The sequence below is a fragment of the Procambarus clarkii genome, chromosome 76 (assembly GCF_040958095.1).
Source record: "Procambarus clarkii isolate CNS0578487 chromosome 76, FALCON_Pclarkii_2.0, whole genome shotgun sequence".
Taxonomy (NCBI): Eukaryota; Metazoa; Arthropoda; class Malacostraca; order Decapoda; family Cambaridae; genus Procambarus; species Procambarus clarkii.
This window is the reverse complement of record NC_091225.1, coordinates 17283294-17302992: the sequence shown is the minus strand read 5'-3', so window position 1 is coordinate 17302992 and position 19699 is coordinate 17283294. Positions and strand designations below refer to the sequence as shown.

At 37.3% G+C, this 19699-nt stretch overlaps 2 protein-coding genes across 7 annotated transcripts in view; both read left to right on the top strand.

Annotated features, from left to right (window-relative positions):
* LOC138357098 (rifampicin phosphotransferase-like) overlaps positions 1-3071 on the top strand; it is a 40907-nt gene extending 37836 nt beyond the window's left edge. The window contains exon 32 of the mRNA XM_069313653.1: positions 73-3071. Coding sequence (XP_069169754.1) covers positions 73-260 — 188 coding nt within the window. The 3' untranslated portion in view covers positions 261-3071. The remainder of the gene's footprint in view (positions 1-72) is intronic.
* On the top strand, positions 278-19592 carry Pif1 (Pif1 DNA helicase). Of its 6 annotated transcripts, none has more exons than XM_069313654.1 (12): positions 278-417; positions 6700-6846; positions 7277-7568; positions 7742-7849; positions 8747-8861; positions 10049-10183; positions 11406-11539; positions 12422-12663; positions 14701-14840; positions 16959-17153; positions 17803-17948; positions 19316-19592. In XM_069313654.1, the coding sequence occupies exons 1-12, from the start codon at positions 410-412 to the stop codon at positions 19529-19531; spliced, it is 1878 nt and encodes a 625-aa protein (XP_069169755.1). In that variant the 5' UTR covers positions 278-409; the 3' UTR covers positions 19532-19592. The 6 variants fall into 6 exon arrangements, with proteins under 6 accessions (XP_069169755.1, XP_069169756.1, XP_069169757.1 ...); XM_069313655.1 differs by lacking the exon at positions 278-417 and adding an exon at positions 3645-3663; XM_069313656.1 differs by lacking the exon at positions 278-417 and adding an exon at positions 3794-3811.
* Positions 19593-19699: the final 107 nt, after the last annotated feature.

Genomic DNA, 19699 nt, shown 5'->3' with positions numbered 1-19699 from the left:
CGTCGTCTCTTCAACTTCTAGTGTGTGGTCTGGTCAATATCTGTCCATATTCTTGACCCCTCCCTCCCTCAGGTGACAAGATCCTGCTGAATGCTACTCGGGGCACCATCACCCGCCTCACTCCTCCCGCCCCTGCCACGCCGCCCTCTTCACACACCCAAAACAAGATCACCACTGGTCAAGAAATTAGCAGCAGCAAAGAGTGGGACAACATGAATAGCAGAGCAGGCTCCAGCAGGCTAGCAGCAACACTTAGATGAGAGACCAGCACTCAAGATTCACATTGTATTCGATCAAGTGCTAGTCTGACAACACTTACTCATAGTTATTGATTACTCATAATGTGTGACTTGTCCCGCAAGTTGATGTTAGAATATGTGTACTATCATCTCCCCAACGTATAGTGTTCATGTTAAGGTAAATGTTGACTTTTTATTATTTTCGGTGATGTAAATCGCCTTCCACCTGGTAGTTTGACTTCTTGCTAAGGTATGTAACAAAGGTACAGCTGAGGAGTTGATCCAGGAAGTACATTTGGAGAAGTGGATTGTGTTGAGCTTGTATTCATATCTTTGCAACACTATATGCTGGAAAACTGCGCATATGATTACAACTCTGTGCATTTCTTTGCAACACATTTCACACGCTTGCAATAGTATGCATATTCCTGTTTTTGCAAACACTGTGCATGTGATTGCTTCACTGATTTGTATGTAATCAGGTTATCCTTGGAGGTGATGTTTCAAGGGGAAACTTAATTTGCATTGTGAAGATATTTGTGTGATAAAAGGCAGCGAAAAGTATGATAGATGTATATGTGATAAAAGGCAGCCAAAACACTGAATACTTTTCGTCAGTGTTCACGCTAGAAAGACTAGACAACATTCCAGTGCCCACACTGATGCTTAAACAGGGAAAGAGAATGAATTAAAGTGATATTCCTATGATGTGCGAAACAATCATGATAAACTTTGGCAAATTAAATGAGTCAAAAACCCCTGGTGTGGATGAATTCAATCCAATGTTGAAAAGGAACTGGCAAATGAACTGTGTCTACCACTTAAACTCATTTTCGGAAAATCTCTGGACCAAGGAATAGTTCTAATAGATTGGAAATATGCAAATATCACCTCAATCTTCAAAAAAACAGACAGAGATCAGCAGAAATCTTCCAACCGATCAGTCTAAACTCTCATATCTGCAGTCTCATGGAGAGAACTATTAGCTATTTCACAGTACACAATGCAGTAAAATTAACGCAAGATGGTTTTATTAAAAATAATTATTACAAAATTATTATGCACCCCATACCCATCTTGTGGGCGGCAGTGTAACCCTTTCCACTACCGCCCACAAGATGGGTATGGGGTGCATAATAAATGAAACTTAAAAATAAATCCTGCCTTACTAATCTGCTCACATTTTTGGAAACGTTAACCAGCTGTTCAGACGAAGGATTTCCAGTAGAATTAGTATACATAGACTTCTCTAAGGCATTTAGTGTGTTACTACATGGAAGACTGACAAGGAAATTACAAGGACATGGAATAAATTAAATAGCAAAGTACTAGAATGGATAAAACAATGGTTAAAACAAACAAAAAACAGAGGGTCGTCGTAAATGGAAACGAATCTGACTGAAGAAATGTGGCAAGTGAGGTACTGCAAAGTTCCATATTGGGACCAATCCTTTTTATCGTATACATCAATGGCATTAATGAGAATATAACAAACCACATTCTCAAATTTGCAAATGGCACTAAGATCTATGGTAAAGTAGAGCACGAAAATGATGTTGAGGCCTTACAAAGAGATTAACATGAATCTCTTTGCAACAGTATGCAAAGCAGTCTCCGTGGTGTAGTGGTAAGACACTCGCCTGGCGTTCCGCGAGCGCTATGTCATGGGTTCGTATCCTGGCCGGGGAGGATTTACTGGGCGCAATTCCTTAACTGTAGCCTCTGTTTAACGCAACAGTAAAATGTGTACTTGGATGAAAAAACGATTCTTCGCGGCGGGGGATCGTATTCCAGGGACCATAGGATTAAGGACTTGCCCGAAACGCTACGCGTACTAGTGGCTGTACAAGAATGTAACAACTCTTGTATATATCTCAAAAAAAAAAAAAAAAAAAAAAAAAAAAAAAAGATTCCGCGCTTGGAGTTATGTGCCCAAGCATGGAGATTTCATCTTTAGAATGACATGCTGTATTATATATCTGCTTTGGAGACATTACGATACAGAGCGACAAAAATCATCCCAGAAATAAGTCTACTCTCATACCAGGAACGGTTGAGGGCCACAGAACCAGACATGACACCTGATACTGAAACTTTTAAAATACTAAAGATCAAATTTATTTATTTATTTATATATATATATATATATATATATATATATATATATATATATATATATATATATATATATATATATATATATATATATATATATATATATATATATATATATATATATATATATATACAAGAAGGTACATTGGGATTGTGAGGATACATAGTATAGTAATTACATTCTTGTAAAGCCACTAGTACGCGCAGCGTTTCGGGCAAGTCCTTAATCTAAGAAACTTATAAGTAGGTAAATACTTGCAAAATGTAGCACACACAAGGGGCAACAGTTTTAAGCTTAACAAACCACAAATGTAGGGTAGAAAACCAGAGATGTTTTCACTTATAAGGTAAAAAAAACCTTGGAACCATCCACCTGCCAAGACATTACTGCAGTTCAAAATCCAGTTGGAAAAATTCTCAGGAACAATGGGGGAATCTTCGACAAGCCGCTGGCTTCCTGTTCCCATCAAGGCCACCAGCCCCCTCAGGTATATTATTGGAGCAGCTGTGTGGCACTACGGGTCAAATGAATGGTATCCAGAGCCAAGTGTGTGGCACCAGGAGCAGCTTCTTGAGTCATTCTATCGGGTACATGAGTAGTCTCACAACTGGGTCTATATTTGTTTTCTTCACACTTATATGTGGGAACTTTTTATGAATAACATTTTATAGTATTATACTGCTAATGTTATTTTGTTAATAAAAGCAGAACAAATATTGTTTTATTTTGTCCGATTTAAGATGCGAAATAACTTTGATATGATTCGTGTATTTACCAAGTTGTACTCACCTAGTTGTGCTTGTGGGGTCGAGCTCTGGCTCTTTGGTCCCGCCTCTCAACTGTCAATCAACTAGTGTACAGATGAATGGAATATGCAGAACTTTCAGGGCATGTAACCTTACTGAGCAGGCTGTAGCTACGAACCAAAAAAGGCTGAAGGTGATCCATACTTAAATACTTTACCTGAGGGCCACTAATACTAGTGGCCTAGACGAGGACAGGAAGCTGGCGGCTTGTCAAAGGTCCCCCACCCCCAATTAGTGGGTTGAAGGCAGACTGAAAGTGCGTAAAGTGGTGATGAACTAGATATTGCCTAAGCGGTGAGGCAAGCTTGTCCCCAGTGGTAGGTTCTATAGGGCTGGACAGGTAGGCCAGCGAAAAAAAGGGCCGTAATTACCTAAGTGTAATTACAGGATGAGAGCTACGCTCGTGGTGTCCCGTCTTCCCAGCACTCTTTAGTCATGTCATTTATGGGCCAAACAGTGCAGGAGTGGGATCTAAACCTAGGCAAAAAAAGCAGTACAAAATGTAAGTCCTAAAAATCAAGTATCAGGTGATTGATAGACCTTAAAAGTTGCAATGTGGTCGGGTTCATCCCTCAAAATGGGGCATTGTTTGAGTTGGGACTCAAACAATGACTGCCTCATTTTGATGAGGCACTTCGATGTTGAACGATGTGAGTTCGGTGGCGCGAGTGATTTTATTTAACAGATGGTTGCTAAGGTTGGGACGCCAATGAGGGCATCAAGATTGTAATTTGCTTGGCTAACTGAATTGTGGAGTTCAGTCTCTGAACCCATTATGTGCCTCTCTAACCCTTTCCACTACCGCCCACAAGATGGGTATGGGGTGCATAATAAATGAACTAAACTCACCTCCCTGATTCATCTTCACAGTTTATAGTTTTTATTTTGATGAGATCCGCCCTGTCATGTCGCTACTTTATATTTTACGTTATTTTAACTTATAATATTACTTTCTATTTTATTAAATTGCATAATTTTACATTATAGATTAATAAGTTTGAAAATAGAACCATCGCTGATGCGATCATTTAAAGTTCGACTCGCGGCCATTTTTAAATATCTTGTTTACATGCAGCTCTTTAATTGCCCGTCTGTAAAATATAAAGTTATTCAAACTAGCAGCGTGAGTACCTGAGAGTTCACATATTGTTAGGAACTCAAAATGAATACTTATATATGACAAGTATGACATTGGAGCAGGTTTTCACCTATGAAAATATTCTTTAAATATATTGTTTACAATAAATTATTTGTTCATGTAGTTCAAGAAAATTGGCTGTTTTGGTGCTGACTTCTTAACTGATTTTGCACAAGGAATAATAATTATCACTTTATAGCAAAGATGTTGACCATGCTGGAGGAATCATGAATATCTAGATAAGTATAGAATAATCGTACAATATCTAGACTATCAAGGCAAATGGGGGGGGGGTTGCTTTGAAAAGCCGCCGGCTTCCTGTCCTCGTCGAGGTCACTAGTGTTAGTGGCCCTTAGGTAAATTCAGGTAAATATTCCTCATTCTCTCACAATTACTAGTGACTCCACTAGACACTAGGGAGCCGAGTGGACAGCACGCGGGACTTGTGATCCTGTGGTCCCGGGTTTGATCCCGGGCGCTGGCGAGAAACAATGGGCAGAGTTTCTTTCACTCTATGCCCCTGTTACCTAGCAGTAAAATATGTACCTGGGTGTTAGTCAGCTGTCACGGGCTGCTTCCTGGGGGTGGAGGCCTGGTCGAGGACCGGGCCGCGGGGACACTAAAGCCCCGGAATCATCTAAGATAAGATAACCTCCACTCCGAGAGTGAGGCACACTCCAGGAATTGAATAACTAAACCCTAACCTAACCCCAGTCTCAGGGTTTGGATGCATTTGATGGGGTATAATCAAATCTATACAGATATGTTGACAAAGCTCATTTAATTCTAATCGTCAAGACCGTGTTAGGTTAGGCTAGGATGTGTTAGGTTGGATAAAGTTAACGTGGTTTTAAAATCTTGACCTTGAAACCTTGTTGGATAAACTCAGACCTTGTTGGATACAATATGTGACTTATATCCCATTTGGTACAGGTGTTACATGGATGCACACAGATATAGACTAAATATTTTTAGAATAAGGAATTTTTATATATAATTCACAGTTCTGTATATATACAGTATATATATCTCTGGCGGGACCAAAGAGCCAAAGCTCAACCCCCGCAAGCACAATTAGGTGAGTACAGTATTTGAATCTATAGATCCCCAGCCAAACCTATACTGGGGTATGGTCATACTGTATTGACAAAAACACCTTGCTTAGTTGTGAAAACTGTACATATAATTAGGTTAGACCAGTGTTTCTCAACCTTTGTACCATTTAAATAACTCCAAATTGTACTCGAGATAAACTTAAGGGTCCTGGTAATACAGTTGGGTTCATTCTAGACTCACAATTGAGAATTCTGTGTTGGAATCCTGGACAGGACAGATATGGTAGGGTGCGTTTCTTATCACCTAATGCTCCTGTCCACCTAGCAGTAAATAGGTACCCAGGAGTTAGTCAGCTTGTTGTGGGGTTGCTTCCTGGAGAGGGTCAGTAATTACACCCTGGTTGAGAGGGGGACCTTGATGTAAGCCTAACCTGTATAAACTAGCTACCTGTCCCCTCAACACATTAAATTATTATTATGAATTATTAAACATACACACATGCACACACACACACAGATTTCATTGTCAACTGAAAGGTGTTGGTTTCTGTCTACTCTTGATACTGGTTAAATTAGATAAATTAAACACAACAATTATTAAAAAATACATTTTCATATGATGAAAATTAACATATTTATCACACTCATGCAATTGCTGAGTTACCTTGGGGTTCCACGGAACCCCAGTTGAGAAAGGCTGGGCTAGACTTGTGTTAACTTCGGGTGGGTGAGGTTAGATAGGTGTTAAAATCTGTTGAGATGGTGAAATACTGAAGAAACAGTTAATGACTTTTGTGAGACCAAAAGTGGAATATGCAGCAGTTGTTTAGTGCCCATATCTCAAAAAGCATGTCAGTAAAGGTGCAAAGGCATGCTACAAAAGAAAACCTATTGGCCCATATGTGACAGCTCCTATTTATTTCCACCCAGACTCATTCATATATCTCAGAAAGACATAGTATATGCTTTGGAGAAAGTTCAACACCAGCCAAAAAAAATCATGGTTATAAACCTGTGGAACCACCTACCCACTGAAGCTGACATTACCAAAACACTGCTGAAATTCAACATCCAACTCAATAGAAATACTAGTTTGCAATTCTTCGTTATTTCAAGAAGCTCTTGTGGCTTAAAAAACAAAATAAAGGAATGTTTACTGATTTCTTTCAAACAGAGCTCAAAATGTTGCTAAAAATCTAGGTTTTAAAATGGCAACAATAAAAAAAATTAAGAAAATATTGAACAGATTTAGCAAAATTAACTTTGGGTGGGAGGCTGAAATGTGTTTTTTTATTTTTATTTAAAAGTGTTTCACAGATCTTGATGACTTTTTCTTCTTTTGCAGGATGAATACTCCAGAAAAGGCTATATCGTTACAGGTACCACTTCTTCAGTGCACAGTAGTGGTGGAAACTCTCACAGCATTAGGAACAATTGCAAAGTCTGTAACCCACAAAAACATAAAACTTATTTTGGGACGTAATGAATTCAGGTGTGGTAATTGTTTTCTTATTACCTGTATATGTAACAGTAAGCAAAAACCATTTAGTGAAAAGTAGAATCTGATGTACTGTACTGGTATTCCACTGTCTGCAACAGAAATAATACTATATAAGATACCCTCTATACTGTATTGAGTTACCAATTTTTGAGGCTGCACTGTAATGCATAAACAGGCCCATATAACTTTGAATGATTATATTACTTGTAGACAAACCTTGCTTTATGAGTTGGCCTTTACCAATATAATTTTCATGTTATTTTGTTATGGTTATCAGTCTCAGTTTAACCAATCTCAGCAATTATTCTTTAGTTTCTCTGTTACCCTATTTTACCTCTTCAACAGTCGAGGAAATATGATAAAAGTTTTATTGAAGACTCTTTACAAGTAACCAGGTAATTATGTATTAATCTCAATTTAGGGACATGATTATACGCATAGATGGTCCGAAGATCTCCCTGAAGTTTCCTTTGCGGAACTTCCAACTCCACAAACGCTTTATGAAAGAGGGCAAAGCCACTATTAGTTTGAAGGATCTGAACCTAAATCTCCTGATAGCTAATGCTCCACCAAATCAACTTCTTGTATTCATGAAAACCTTGGCAGGCAAACATGCAGTGTTGGATACGAAGACCAGTGTTGTTAATGCTAGGCAACGCCTTCTCTCAACCCTTCCTAAAACTTTTGAAGAAATCAGTCCACTTACGTTTAAGGTAAAACGTACTTGAGGAATTTGTTGTCATGCTGATTTATTTTATTGTGAAGTATTTTTATTAGACAAATTATCAGTAATGACCATATGATCTTGAAGGTACAGTATGAAGGGATTCCAGTATAGAATTACACAATACAAATTTTAATGTATAATTAATTTGTTCCTTTGCAGGAGTATGATAAGGTGAGGAGCACTAATGGCCGAGTGCCCTTAAAGGAGAGAAAAGACAATGTGCCTGGTGATTCTCCAGTTTCTAGCAAGCGTAAAAGGAATGAAAAGGTACCAGAATGCTTTTTTTTTTTAATTATCCAATATTGCTAGATTTTTGTTTTTTGCCAAATGTATTTTTTAGAAGATAACATTTATCATTAACTATAAGGGCTACTATTGATGCTGGGGTGACCCAGTGCTCACTTCTCCCCAGCACAACTTCCCCATACCCCTCCACGAAACACTCCCTTTCTTGCCCCCTCATCACTGTAACTACAATACACGCTATCTTCATCACTGTAAACATCTTCATGTCCTCCCTCTCTCTCTCCCACACACACCCTCTCCCGTCTCCCCCGCTATACACACACACACACCCCTTCCCCATCTCCCCCACCACACACACACACACCCTCCCCATCTCCCCCCTCCCCCTACACACATGCGCACACATACATTTATCCCCACACTTGCCCTCCCCATCTGCCTTCACTATACCCATTTTCACCACCCACTATTGCTGTTACTAAATGATTGCACCCAGAATGCAAGTCTGTCATATGAAGATATATTTTACATGGCAGTATCTAAAATACACATTAAAATACATTAATATTTAATGAAATGTTAACGTTTATGGACTTGGGGGCATAACATTTCATATAAATTGATTTTGTGCATAGGGGCCGATCTCCCTTAGAGTAAGATATGGAAGCTGACCCCAACACTCATATGATACCCCACATACAATCGCTAGTTATCCTGCGAATTTTAATGAGGTTAACCCCCAAGCATTTGACCTCCAACCTTGGACAAACACAGACATTCTAATTTATAGATATAGATATCCATTCAGTGTATGAAATTATGTACAGTACTGAATCTTATCACCATGACCAAAGTGCAAAAATTTCACTTTTGAGTTATAACGATGACTTTTGTTGATTAAAATATGTTTTTTAACAGGATTCGCCCTCATTAAAGCCTAAAGTTCCTCGCTTCTTGAATCCATTGGTTCTGACTACTGAGCAGAAACAAGTATTACAGATAGTACTGTCTGGCCGTAACATTTTCTTTACAGGTATGTACTGTTTTTCCTTAGAGGAAAGTATCAGTAAGGTCCATAGGTAAACAGTGCAACCTTAAAAATATGTAGCTCAATATAACAACAACCTCAGAAATTTAGAGATTTAACTTCTGGAAGAAACATGTGAAATAGGGAAGAATGGTTCCATTATTCACTTACACAATACTGTACTGTACATGGAAAATCTGAACTTAATTGGCAACCATGTTTTCCCAAATTGTTACTATTTTTTTCTGCCTTGTGTATTACATTTAATGTGCTATTGGCATTAGCAGTTTCTGAAATAGAAAATAATGCAAATTGTTTTAGAGATAACTTCTAAATATAAATAATTAACACAAATTTCAAGCTAAATCCAGAAGGATTGATGTCTTGATTTTTAGGACACACTGTATATGCTAGATAAATGACCACAGTAAATATTTGTACAGGTATTCCTTTTTTAACTCATTAAACACATTTAGTAGAGCTGCTCCTCTAAGTGAAACTGTCTATTTTGTTACATTATTTGAGTGAAATATATTGATGTTGTTCATATGTATTTGGAATGATAGAAAAAGAGAGGGTTTATCATACACATAAGACAATGTTGTGGAGGGTCTTTAGTCATAGCTGGAAGTGTTGTATGTTAATAAACATGATGAGCTTTATTTATAAGGTTACTGCTCTTATCTGTTCTGATGGTATATATGAGAAGAGTTCGCACAGTATTGTGTCTTGGAGTTGACTTTCAAGTATGTAAAATGTAAAATTCAAATTAATGTAAAATTCAGTTCAATGCATGTTATTTGCAAAATGGCAGAATATTTGATTATGGCAAAAGAGAAAATGCAGTACAGGAACTTCATTTCAAGAAGCTATACAGTACTATGCAAATTGCAGGCTGCTTCTAGACATTTTCTTTAATGTAAAATTTCAGTTTTCAAATCATTGGTTACTCTCTCATTTGTATGAATTTATTGATTTGTGAGCAAAGACTGCTAACCAGCATGTGGATTATATACACTTTTTAAGGCCAAGTCATTATTTCATGATTTTTATAGTTTTAGCATAAAGGTTTGTTAAATTTTGTTTACCTACACATATTAATTTATTGGAATTTTCTCTCTGCCTCACAGCCTAATACTGTATATAACTTTTCATTACATTTTCCATTATGATATTGTCATTGAATTTTTTAGGTAGTGCAGGGACTGGTAAGAGTTTCCTTCTAAAACGCATAGTTGGTGCTCTTCCACCTGATGTTACCTTCGTGACTGCTAGCACTGGTGTGGCCGCATGTCAGATTGGCGGCACCACCCTTCACGCATTTGCTGGTAAGCCAACTTATATGAAGAAGGGTCTAGCCTTGTTATCGTATAGAAATACATTGTCGACATTTGGATAAATTCCAAGTATTCAGATTGAGAGATTGTTGTTTAGATTCAGTTGTGGTATCAGTGACTGATTTATGAATGGATGTGTGATATCACCAAACTGTTTCATTTATTGATGGAGTAATGAGAAAGGTCATATCTGGAATTTAATGTATTTAAAAAAATTTAGGATTTTTTGTTGTTTAGGTAAGCGAGAAAATCTTGTGATGACATCACTATTCATGAGCATTCATGGAGTAATCTCATGAATTATTTTGCCATGTATAAGTAATGCTGTGGGCATGAGCAGCATAGCAATGCTGTGAGCTGCTGTTACATGTGCCACTCATGGCTGCTCTTTCAGTACTGAGACCCCTCACGTCCTGGAGGGGTGCCCATGATTTTTATTTAAGATGGTTTGTTTATTGGAGGCCTGAGGAATCAGATGAAAGCCAAGTGTACCCGCAGGAGTTTTAAATTTTACGTTGCATTTTATAACATCCGTCATTGTCTCGTCTATTTGAAGAGTTTGAGTTCATGTGGAATGCAAACTATTTCTAGCATGTTGTCTGTATGTAGATGGGTCAGAGCTTGGTGCAACAACTAAGGAAAGTTGGGATACATGTTCAATTTATTGTTTATTAGTGAACTCAATGGTGTGGATGAGGAAGTCAAATGTATTGTTCTTTGTGTTTTGCAGATGTTTCCATTGAATTTAAAAGGGAATAATGGTTGGCCTTTAATGCTGTTAAATGTTGGTCAGACTTTTCAGTGAGGTACGGTGGATGTGAGATTATTACTAAATTTATTCCATGATACTTGTTTTTCTTTCAGTGTTGCTTCCTGGAGACTGAGCCAGTTTTGTAGGGAGGGTAAACATCTTGTTTATATATGACTTTTCATTTCTGGGCAGCTGTTTGTGTTTTGAGTACGTGTCTTTATTTTGTGTGTAGTGGTTAAATATATACCATGAAGGAAAAAAGCAAATTAGTCTATTAAAATGTTCTCTATTCATTCTAGTTGCTTATTGGATGCAGGTAAATGGGAGCTGTTTATATACTCAAGGCCAAGTAATAAGTCATAAATTAAAATATTTCCTCAAAAGCATCAGTTCAAGTCCTCTCCTCATGACTGTCTGAAATAGGGTAGGGAGTGTTATGATTGTTTTTTCTGCTCTTTTCAGGAATTGGAAGTGGAAAGGCTTCTCTTGAACAATGTGTCCAACTTGCATCAAGAAAAGTGGTCGCCCAGCAGTGGAGAAAGTGCCGTTATCTCATTGTTGACGAAATCTCGATGGTTGATGGTGACTTCTTTAAAGTACGTCATGCATTAAGTGAAGTGATTGTCAAGTTTATGACAAAGAATGGAATTTTGTTTTGATTAAAGTATTTAAATCATTCAAGTTATGAAAGTTCTAGATATAAAGTTAATATTTTCAAGGCTGGTAAAGATAATTACTTGAACAATAATTTAGTAGGTTCAACTGGAAAGTAAAACCAACAGATTCTTGGTTCAATGTGTCCTTGTTCAATAGAGGCATTATTGTCCAATTAGAGCCAGAAGCACCCAAATTCTCCTCTCAACAATAAAAAATTCCTGCTTGTTTAGATTTGTATTGCCATTAAATAGGTTGTAGGATTTGTGAAATGGTTCATTTTGAGCATCATTCAATTACTACTCGAATAAGGATATGACAATTCAATCAGGTTGTCGTCCCATGCCCGGAGCCTAAGAAATTAACTAAGGCAGAGACGGGAGGGTTCAGAGAGCCACCAAGATTTGCCCACTTTCCATTTTCCCCAAGAAAGCAGGGGTGGGCTTGTCTCAGGGTGAGGTGCTAAATGTCCCCTGACTTTTCTATTAGGTTATCACCTAATGTACTGGCTTGCTTCAGAATGTTTTTGGCAATTATGCATTATCAAGGGTTGGTTGCTGGAAATTTATGTATTGTGTCATAGTATAGTTGTGGCTTCTCACATTAGTTACTTAATCTCTGATATCTACATGCTCCCTGCCTGTTTTCAGGTGGGGCATAACATGTTACAAGGGTACTTGTTTCCATTGGCAGAAAATTTTATTACAGTGTCCTGTTGGTGTCAGTTTCTCGGTGAATGGTAGATACTGGGGGAGGGGGGGGGAAGAGACTCAGAAAGTGGTTTAAAATTATACTGAACATTGTTTTATTTTTATTTTTCCAAGAAATTAGAGGCAGTAGGACGTGCAGTTCGTGGGAATGACAAACCATTTGGTGGTATTCAACTTATATTGTGTGGAGACTTCTTGCAATTGCCACCAGTTGCAAAGCCTGGAGAGAAACGAATATTTTGTTTCCAAACTTCTGCTTGGGATCGCTGTGTAAGTGTAAATGTAGAACTGACTGCAGTTCGACGACAAGACGATCAGGAATTTATTAACATCCTACAATCAATTCGTCTTGGAAGGTGAGTAACGTTCATTCAGAATTCTCTACTTTACATGAAATTTCATAACGGCTTCTAGATCTAAGATCTAAATCATCTTCATAACAGCTTCTAGTGTGATGGTCATATTAGCTGTATACTGCAAGCAGCAGTAACTTGGCTGATCAGGCAATCACCCGTGAAGCGTGGTTTCAGATCATGATGCGGCAGTAGGATTATTAATAACTGGCCACAAGGAAAAACACAAATCAATGTACTGTACTCCATTCGACATAGTTTCCTAACATTTTCATCTTGATACCCCCTTGTCTTTGTGGTCATAACCTACATGCACTCCCCTCTACAGCACCTATCTTTTATAGTATACAGATTCCATTACTGTCTTACTATGCCCTTAATTCATGCTTCTTACGCTTTGTGTTGTTTGTTTCTACATTCACTTTTGTATAATTTTATTAGTCCTCTTTTCTTTCTTTCATTTCTTCACATTGTTGTTCTAAGGTCCAAGTAAGTTTTGATTTTTTCTGCTGTGCTAACCAACATGTGGAATTCTAGTGAAAGTGTTACAAGCCCTTTTTGAAGTTATACATTTGAAATGAAATTGTGTAAACATTTTATAGAAGGGCACCCCATATAAGAAAGGGAGTTCCCATAGATGTAGCATCAGTGATACAGAACACTGATTGGGAATATTTTACAACGCAGTAATTTACCTGGATACATATGCTATAATTCCTAGCAATTTTCCCAAGGTATGGTGCAGAAGAGGGGTTGTTGGTCTGCTGGCGTACACAACCACAAGACGGGTAGAACACAATATCCAGTAGAAATAGATTTCCCTCGTGATGGATATAATGTCGAATATAGTTTGGTTTCATTAAGAGATTTATATCATAATTTGTTATGTGCATAATCTGCATTGAATTAAATAATTTTATTAATTTAAGTTGGCATTATGCTGCATATTATTATCCCTCTTAAGTTCTGATTTTTATCATTTCCATTTATGTTCAGTGACCTTTTATGCTTATTTTTCAATTTATATTCCTTAGATATGATTTACAGCCTTTTGCTTACATATAATTGTGCAAATTTAGAAAATATGAATATAAATTTCTGTACTGTATTGTACAGTATGTACAGTATATGGCTTTCCTGTTATCGGGTACAAGAAGCCTGTACATAGGCTTATAGAGGTCTTCCTAATTCAACTACAGTACTGACCTTCCCCAGGATACAACTCCTAATAATTGTGTAACTCCTGGGTACCTATTTACTGCTAGGAAACATGGCCCAACTGTGCTGTGAGAATTGAACCTGAGCTGCTGTAGACCACTGCACTAAAGGACTATGGATTTGATGAACCATACACACAATAAAAAACATAGGGAAAGAAATGTAAAAAATTGTGTTTGAGCAGAGTAGTGAATATAACAGACAGCAGGAAAGTCTCTTGGTCACTATTTAGAAGCATTACTATGAGAAGAAGAGGACTCTCCAGATGTCTCTGGATAAACTTTTCAGTTAGGAAATGAAGAAAGCACCACAAAGGAGCTCAAAAAATTAACCCATCAAAAATCAGTACTAAGAAATCCTTTGCACATTGAAAACAAAAGGGGTGTCTCTCTCTCCCTCAGATGAAACGTTAGGCCTGCTTCATTGTTTCATAACTATTCAAGTAGCATTCTCCTTACATTTTAAGTTCCAGCAAACACACTTCTGTTGCTATATCTAGTGAGAATGAATATATTGTGCTGGTACTGTATTTTAGAGTATATATATATGGCAGCATTTGTACTCCACTAAATGATGCCGAACATAGTTGTTTTTTAATTTTCTGAGTAACACATTCCTAATTATATCACTGATGCTTTTGGGGAAATATTTTAATTTATGGCCTATTATTTTTAAGTTTTGATTTCCAGGAATACATCCCAGATGTAAATAGGAGGATTACATATTACTTGTTGGTAATACTGTATGACCACTGACAATTTTTAAGAAATCCTCATACTGTAGCTGTTATTTTATATTTCATTATTGCAAATCTCTAATTAGGTGTACAGAAGACATGGTCAAATGCTTAAAAGAAACTGAAAACAACAATGTGGAGAGGGACGGTATAAAAGCGTCAAGGCTGTGTACACACCGTGAAGATGTTAACCATATCAATCAAGAGTATCTTAATAAACTAACAGGTTAGTGTGTGTAATATGTAAATGACACATTTCATATACATTTACTGTACAGTATACATAAATTTAATATTTCCTTCTTGAAATTCCATGTCCCATTATTTTTGCAGCCTATTTAGGGCTTTCTCCAGTATTTTAGCATCTTCAGTTGATTTTATTCTCTTCATTATCTAGTAATGTAGTCACCATCTGCAAGTGGTGACATGAATAACTCTTCTGTCTCAGGTCAGTTATTTATGTAGATCAGGAACAGAAGGAAACTAGTACTGATCCTGTGAAGTCTCTCTCATCATCTTTCTCCATTCTGACTTTGCTTCTCTCACAATGGCTCTTTCCTTCACATCAGGTAGCTTCATACCAAGTCTGTACTACCAGTCTTGTAATACCAGCCTGTTTCTCTATCTCACATATCAGTCTATTGTGGAGGACAGTGATAAAACTGCCTGAAACGCTTTGCGTAATAGTGGCTTTAGGCATTGTATGTATAAGCTCTATCTATAAATCCATCAACTTTTGTATTTTACCTTGTATGTATGTACTTTACCTGAAAAGGCTTCTGGCAGTTTGAAGAAGATTCGATCATCCTGTCTTCTTTTCAATCTAATTTCGTTTGCTCCATTCAATTAGGTTTCTTATGTATGAATTTTCTTCCCTGAACCAATGTTTCTCGTTTATGAATTTAGATTTCTCCAGATATTGCACTGTTCTAAACCTTATTTCTACTAGTAAGTACATTGCAGGGACATGAGTGTGTAATTTAATGCCTCATGTTTGACTACTTGCATGAAAACATTTGCAGTACAATAATATGTTTGCTGTTTTGTATATTTCTGAATGCACTCTGTTTCGAAAGTGATGTTATATACTGAACAGATCTTTTGTCAGTGACTTTTGCAGTACAGTTTTCAAACTGCATCCCTAATAATTAATGATAAATTTGTTTTGGTCCCACTGCCTTAAATATAGACAAGTCTACTAGGTTTTTCTTTACTTTAACACAGGTGTTGCATATTTTCCTCCTTAGTGTTTTAATGGTTATCTATCTGTGCTTATCTAGGTATGCTTACCTATCTGTAATGACTTAAGTGTCAAGGTAATTACATTTACACAGTTACACCTGTAATTACATCTAAGTGTAATCACTAATCACAGGATGAGAGCTATGCTTGTGGTGTCCCGTCTTCCCAGCACTCTTTGTCGTATAACGCTTTGAAACTACTGACGGCTTTGGCCTCCACCACCACCTCACTTCAGCTTGTTCCAACCATCTACTACCCTGTTTGCAAAAGAAAACGTTCTAATATTTTTGTTGGCACCTTTGTTTCTGTGCTTATCTAGGTGTGCTTACCTGTCTGTTCCTATCTAGGTATGTTTACCTATCTGTCCTTTCTAGGTGTGCTTATAAATCCATCCCTCTGAGGGAGTGAGATGTACAGTAGTTATAGGGTTCTGATTTTAGCTACTGGGATCCTGGTGTATTTATTCCTCTCAACACACTACGAGGCCAGGCATATCTTTTGCACAGTGTGACTAGTTAGAAGGAAGAAATATATTAAGATAAATAAGAAAGATTGGTGGTTTGATTGTAAGTGTGCTATATGGGTGTTCCTGAAGAAAAGGAACACTGTAATGCAAAACTTAAATCTTGGGTTTCAGGAACATGTTTCAGAGCCAGTATATTACTATATGTGATGGCTGAAGAAGAAAGGAGGATATAATATTTAAATAGTTTGTAAGGAGTTAGTATAAGGAATGATGGACACAAAGGTATTTGATATTCTATGAAAACTGTTATTGTTGTTGTTTAAGATGACATTCCTTCACATCTAACAGAGGAATATAATCTGGACCTGTGTACTTACCTAATTGTGCTTGCAGAGGTTGAGCTCTGGCTCTTTGGTCCCGCCTCTCAACTGTGTGTGAGGCGGATGTGTGTGTGTGTGTTTATTTATTTATTTATATTTTGACATAAACATCAAGTAGATATGCAGTAATAAAATGTTACCCGCATGACAATGCATCCATGATTCTCTGTCTACATTATGAGTTATTTTAGTACTTCAAAATTGCTAACATTTCTAATTGGAATGAAGAAAAATAATGTAAATTTTATTGGTTCAGGGAATGGAAAAGTGTTCCAGTCCATAGATAGTGACCCAAGTCTGTCTTCACTCCTGGACTCTCAAACTCCTGTGATTGACAAGCTAATACTCAAAGTTGGTACTCAAGTTATGCTCATGAAAAATCTAGATGTTGGCCAAGGACTGGTTAACGGTGCTAGAGGGGTAGTCACTGGCTTCAAATTGGGAACAGAAGGTAAGAATGATTTTTTGATCTAAATACAGTTTCAAAAATTAACTTTTTTTTCTAAATCCCTTTAATATTTCTACTACTGTACCCTATGCACAAGTATATTTTTCTTAGGGTAAAGTTGCCGGTCCCCAGGCATTGTTGGTTTAAAGTTATCCTGAGGTTTGATTGGAATGCTTCTTTTTGTTACACATCCCCAGGAAGCCACCTGTAGCAGCTATCTAACTTCCAGGTTCCTACTTATTGCTGGGTAAACAGACGCATCAGAATAAAAAAAACTCTGCCCATTTGTTTCTGCCTCTGGTGGGGATTGAACCCGGAACCTTAGGACTACAAATCACGAGTGCTCTCCACTCAACCGTCAAGCCTCCCCCCTGATGGCTACTCTCATTTCTTTTGTTGTTTGATGAAACAACATAAAAAAAATCACCAGAGCATTTGTATATATTCATACACCAGATACCTATATAAATATGGTAGATATCCACAAATGAACATTTAGGAAAAATATTTGTGACCAATATTTCTCCGAGAGACCACTCGGTAGCTTCCCAAGCTTAAGTGCTACTAATGCCAAGCCTTAGGAAATTGCACCAGGTCTCCGGGACCTACCAGAGGTAGGTCTTAGCATTTACAAAGAATATTTCTATTTCAGGAAATCCAGTTGTGAGATTCTTATGTGGAGTGACAACAGAAATCAAACATGAAAAATGGACAGTGAGAGCTTCAGGAGGTGTTTTCTTGACTAGAAGACAGTTCCCTCTGAAGTTAGCATGGGCCTTTTCCATACATAAATCTCAGGTGAGGAAATTATGTTAAAATTTAATTTTTTATTTGTCTTCAAAAATATTAAGACAAAAATTCTTTTTTTTATTTCTACTCCAAAGTACAGCATACTTTAATCCCTAACAGAACTAAGGCAATAGATTAACTCTCAGAAGATATACTCTGAGAAACACACTACTGTATTACTAATTGGGTTTTACTGGGTACCAACACGAAAAAGAATAGATCCATGTGCTTATGGCATTGGCTCACTAGGAACATCAATCCATCTTAGGGTTGATCCTGGCTGTTTGTGAGCGAGGGATTGGTGGTTCAGGGGACACTGTCCAGTGTTGCCATCTGGTGGCACCCTAAGCAAATTGGGGCGGGTTACCTTGCATTGGTTTTTAACTTTCGTTTCTTTTTGAAGAGTAGCAGTTTAGATTTGTATCACTTGGACTTTCTTGATGATTTTCTTCAATTTTTGGTTCAGTCTCGGATCCTCGTAATCTCGCCTCTTTGAGGAAACAGTTTTGATATTGGGAAGACCTGGGGTAAATCTCGGGAACTAGTATGATTAGAAATTCTGAAACTGCCAACAGGGAAGAGTTTCTTTGCATTCAGCAGTTTATCTTTTTCTAGGTAGTTAATAATTAGTTACCTTTGTGTTAATTTTTTAATACACACGAGTTCTAGCTTGGGACATTAGAATACTTGTAGAACTGTTGTTGGGAAAAGTAGTCGATAGCTTGTAAAGACTCGTTACCCCCCAACAAAATTATGACGAGTTATGTTGGTGAGTTTTATGCTTCTGTGCCTATGGCAGGCAAACTGTTCTACAGGTTTGTAACGCACTCGGAGTAGTACTGGTAGTACACTTTGTAAGCTGGCTTGGCAAACCTCAAGTTGTGGCCTTTTGTTTGTGTAGCATTATATATTCTATGTAATGTATGTATTTATTTGTAAGTTGACCGAGGCAAGTTTATATAATCTCGTGTAATATTTAGAAATACTGTAGTTGTATAATAAAATAGCTCTTGTTAGTTTCATGTAATTTTCTGAACATTAATTTGTTTATTTACTGATTATTATATAATTCATGAGGTGTTTGGTATAACAAAATTCATCGGGAAGAGCCACTCCTGACAAAGGGCTTGGAGTCAACCAAGAATACAAGTACAGTACTTGATATCATACATAGAACCTTGACTCCCATATATTGTTTTCATTCTCTTCACGTTTATACAATCAAAAGTCATGTTTGCTCACATCATATACTGTACTGCATTAATGTAAATGTTTTAAAGCTTTTCATTACTTTATATTAAATCATACATAGGCTACAGGAGCATTGCTGTGTACATTATTTACTGTTTCATGTCATATTGTTTACTTTCTACCAGGGTATGACTCTAGACTGTGTCGAGATGTCCTTGTCACGGGTGTTTGAGGCAGGCCAGGCTTATGTTGCACTCTCTCGTGCCAGAAACTTGAAAGGACTACGAGTGTTAGATTTCAATCCCACGTGTGTACGGGCTCATCCCGATGTTCTCAAATTTTATCAAGGACTAAGAAGGGCTCGCTATGAAGAACAACAGTCAATTGAACACTATCTCTGATGGTTCTCTTGTAAACTTTTAATACTGTATGTATGTTCAACAATAATGATAAAGAAAATGCTATGGTTTTATATTTTGGACACCTTGATCTTTTTGGGAACTTATCTTTGCAGGCGAGGTGACTTGTAGAATCCTGTACGCTTAATTTGAATACCTTCAGGCTTTATA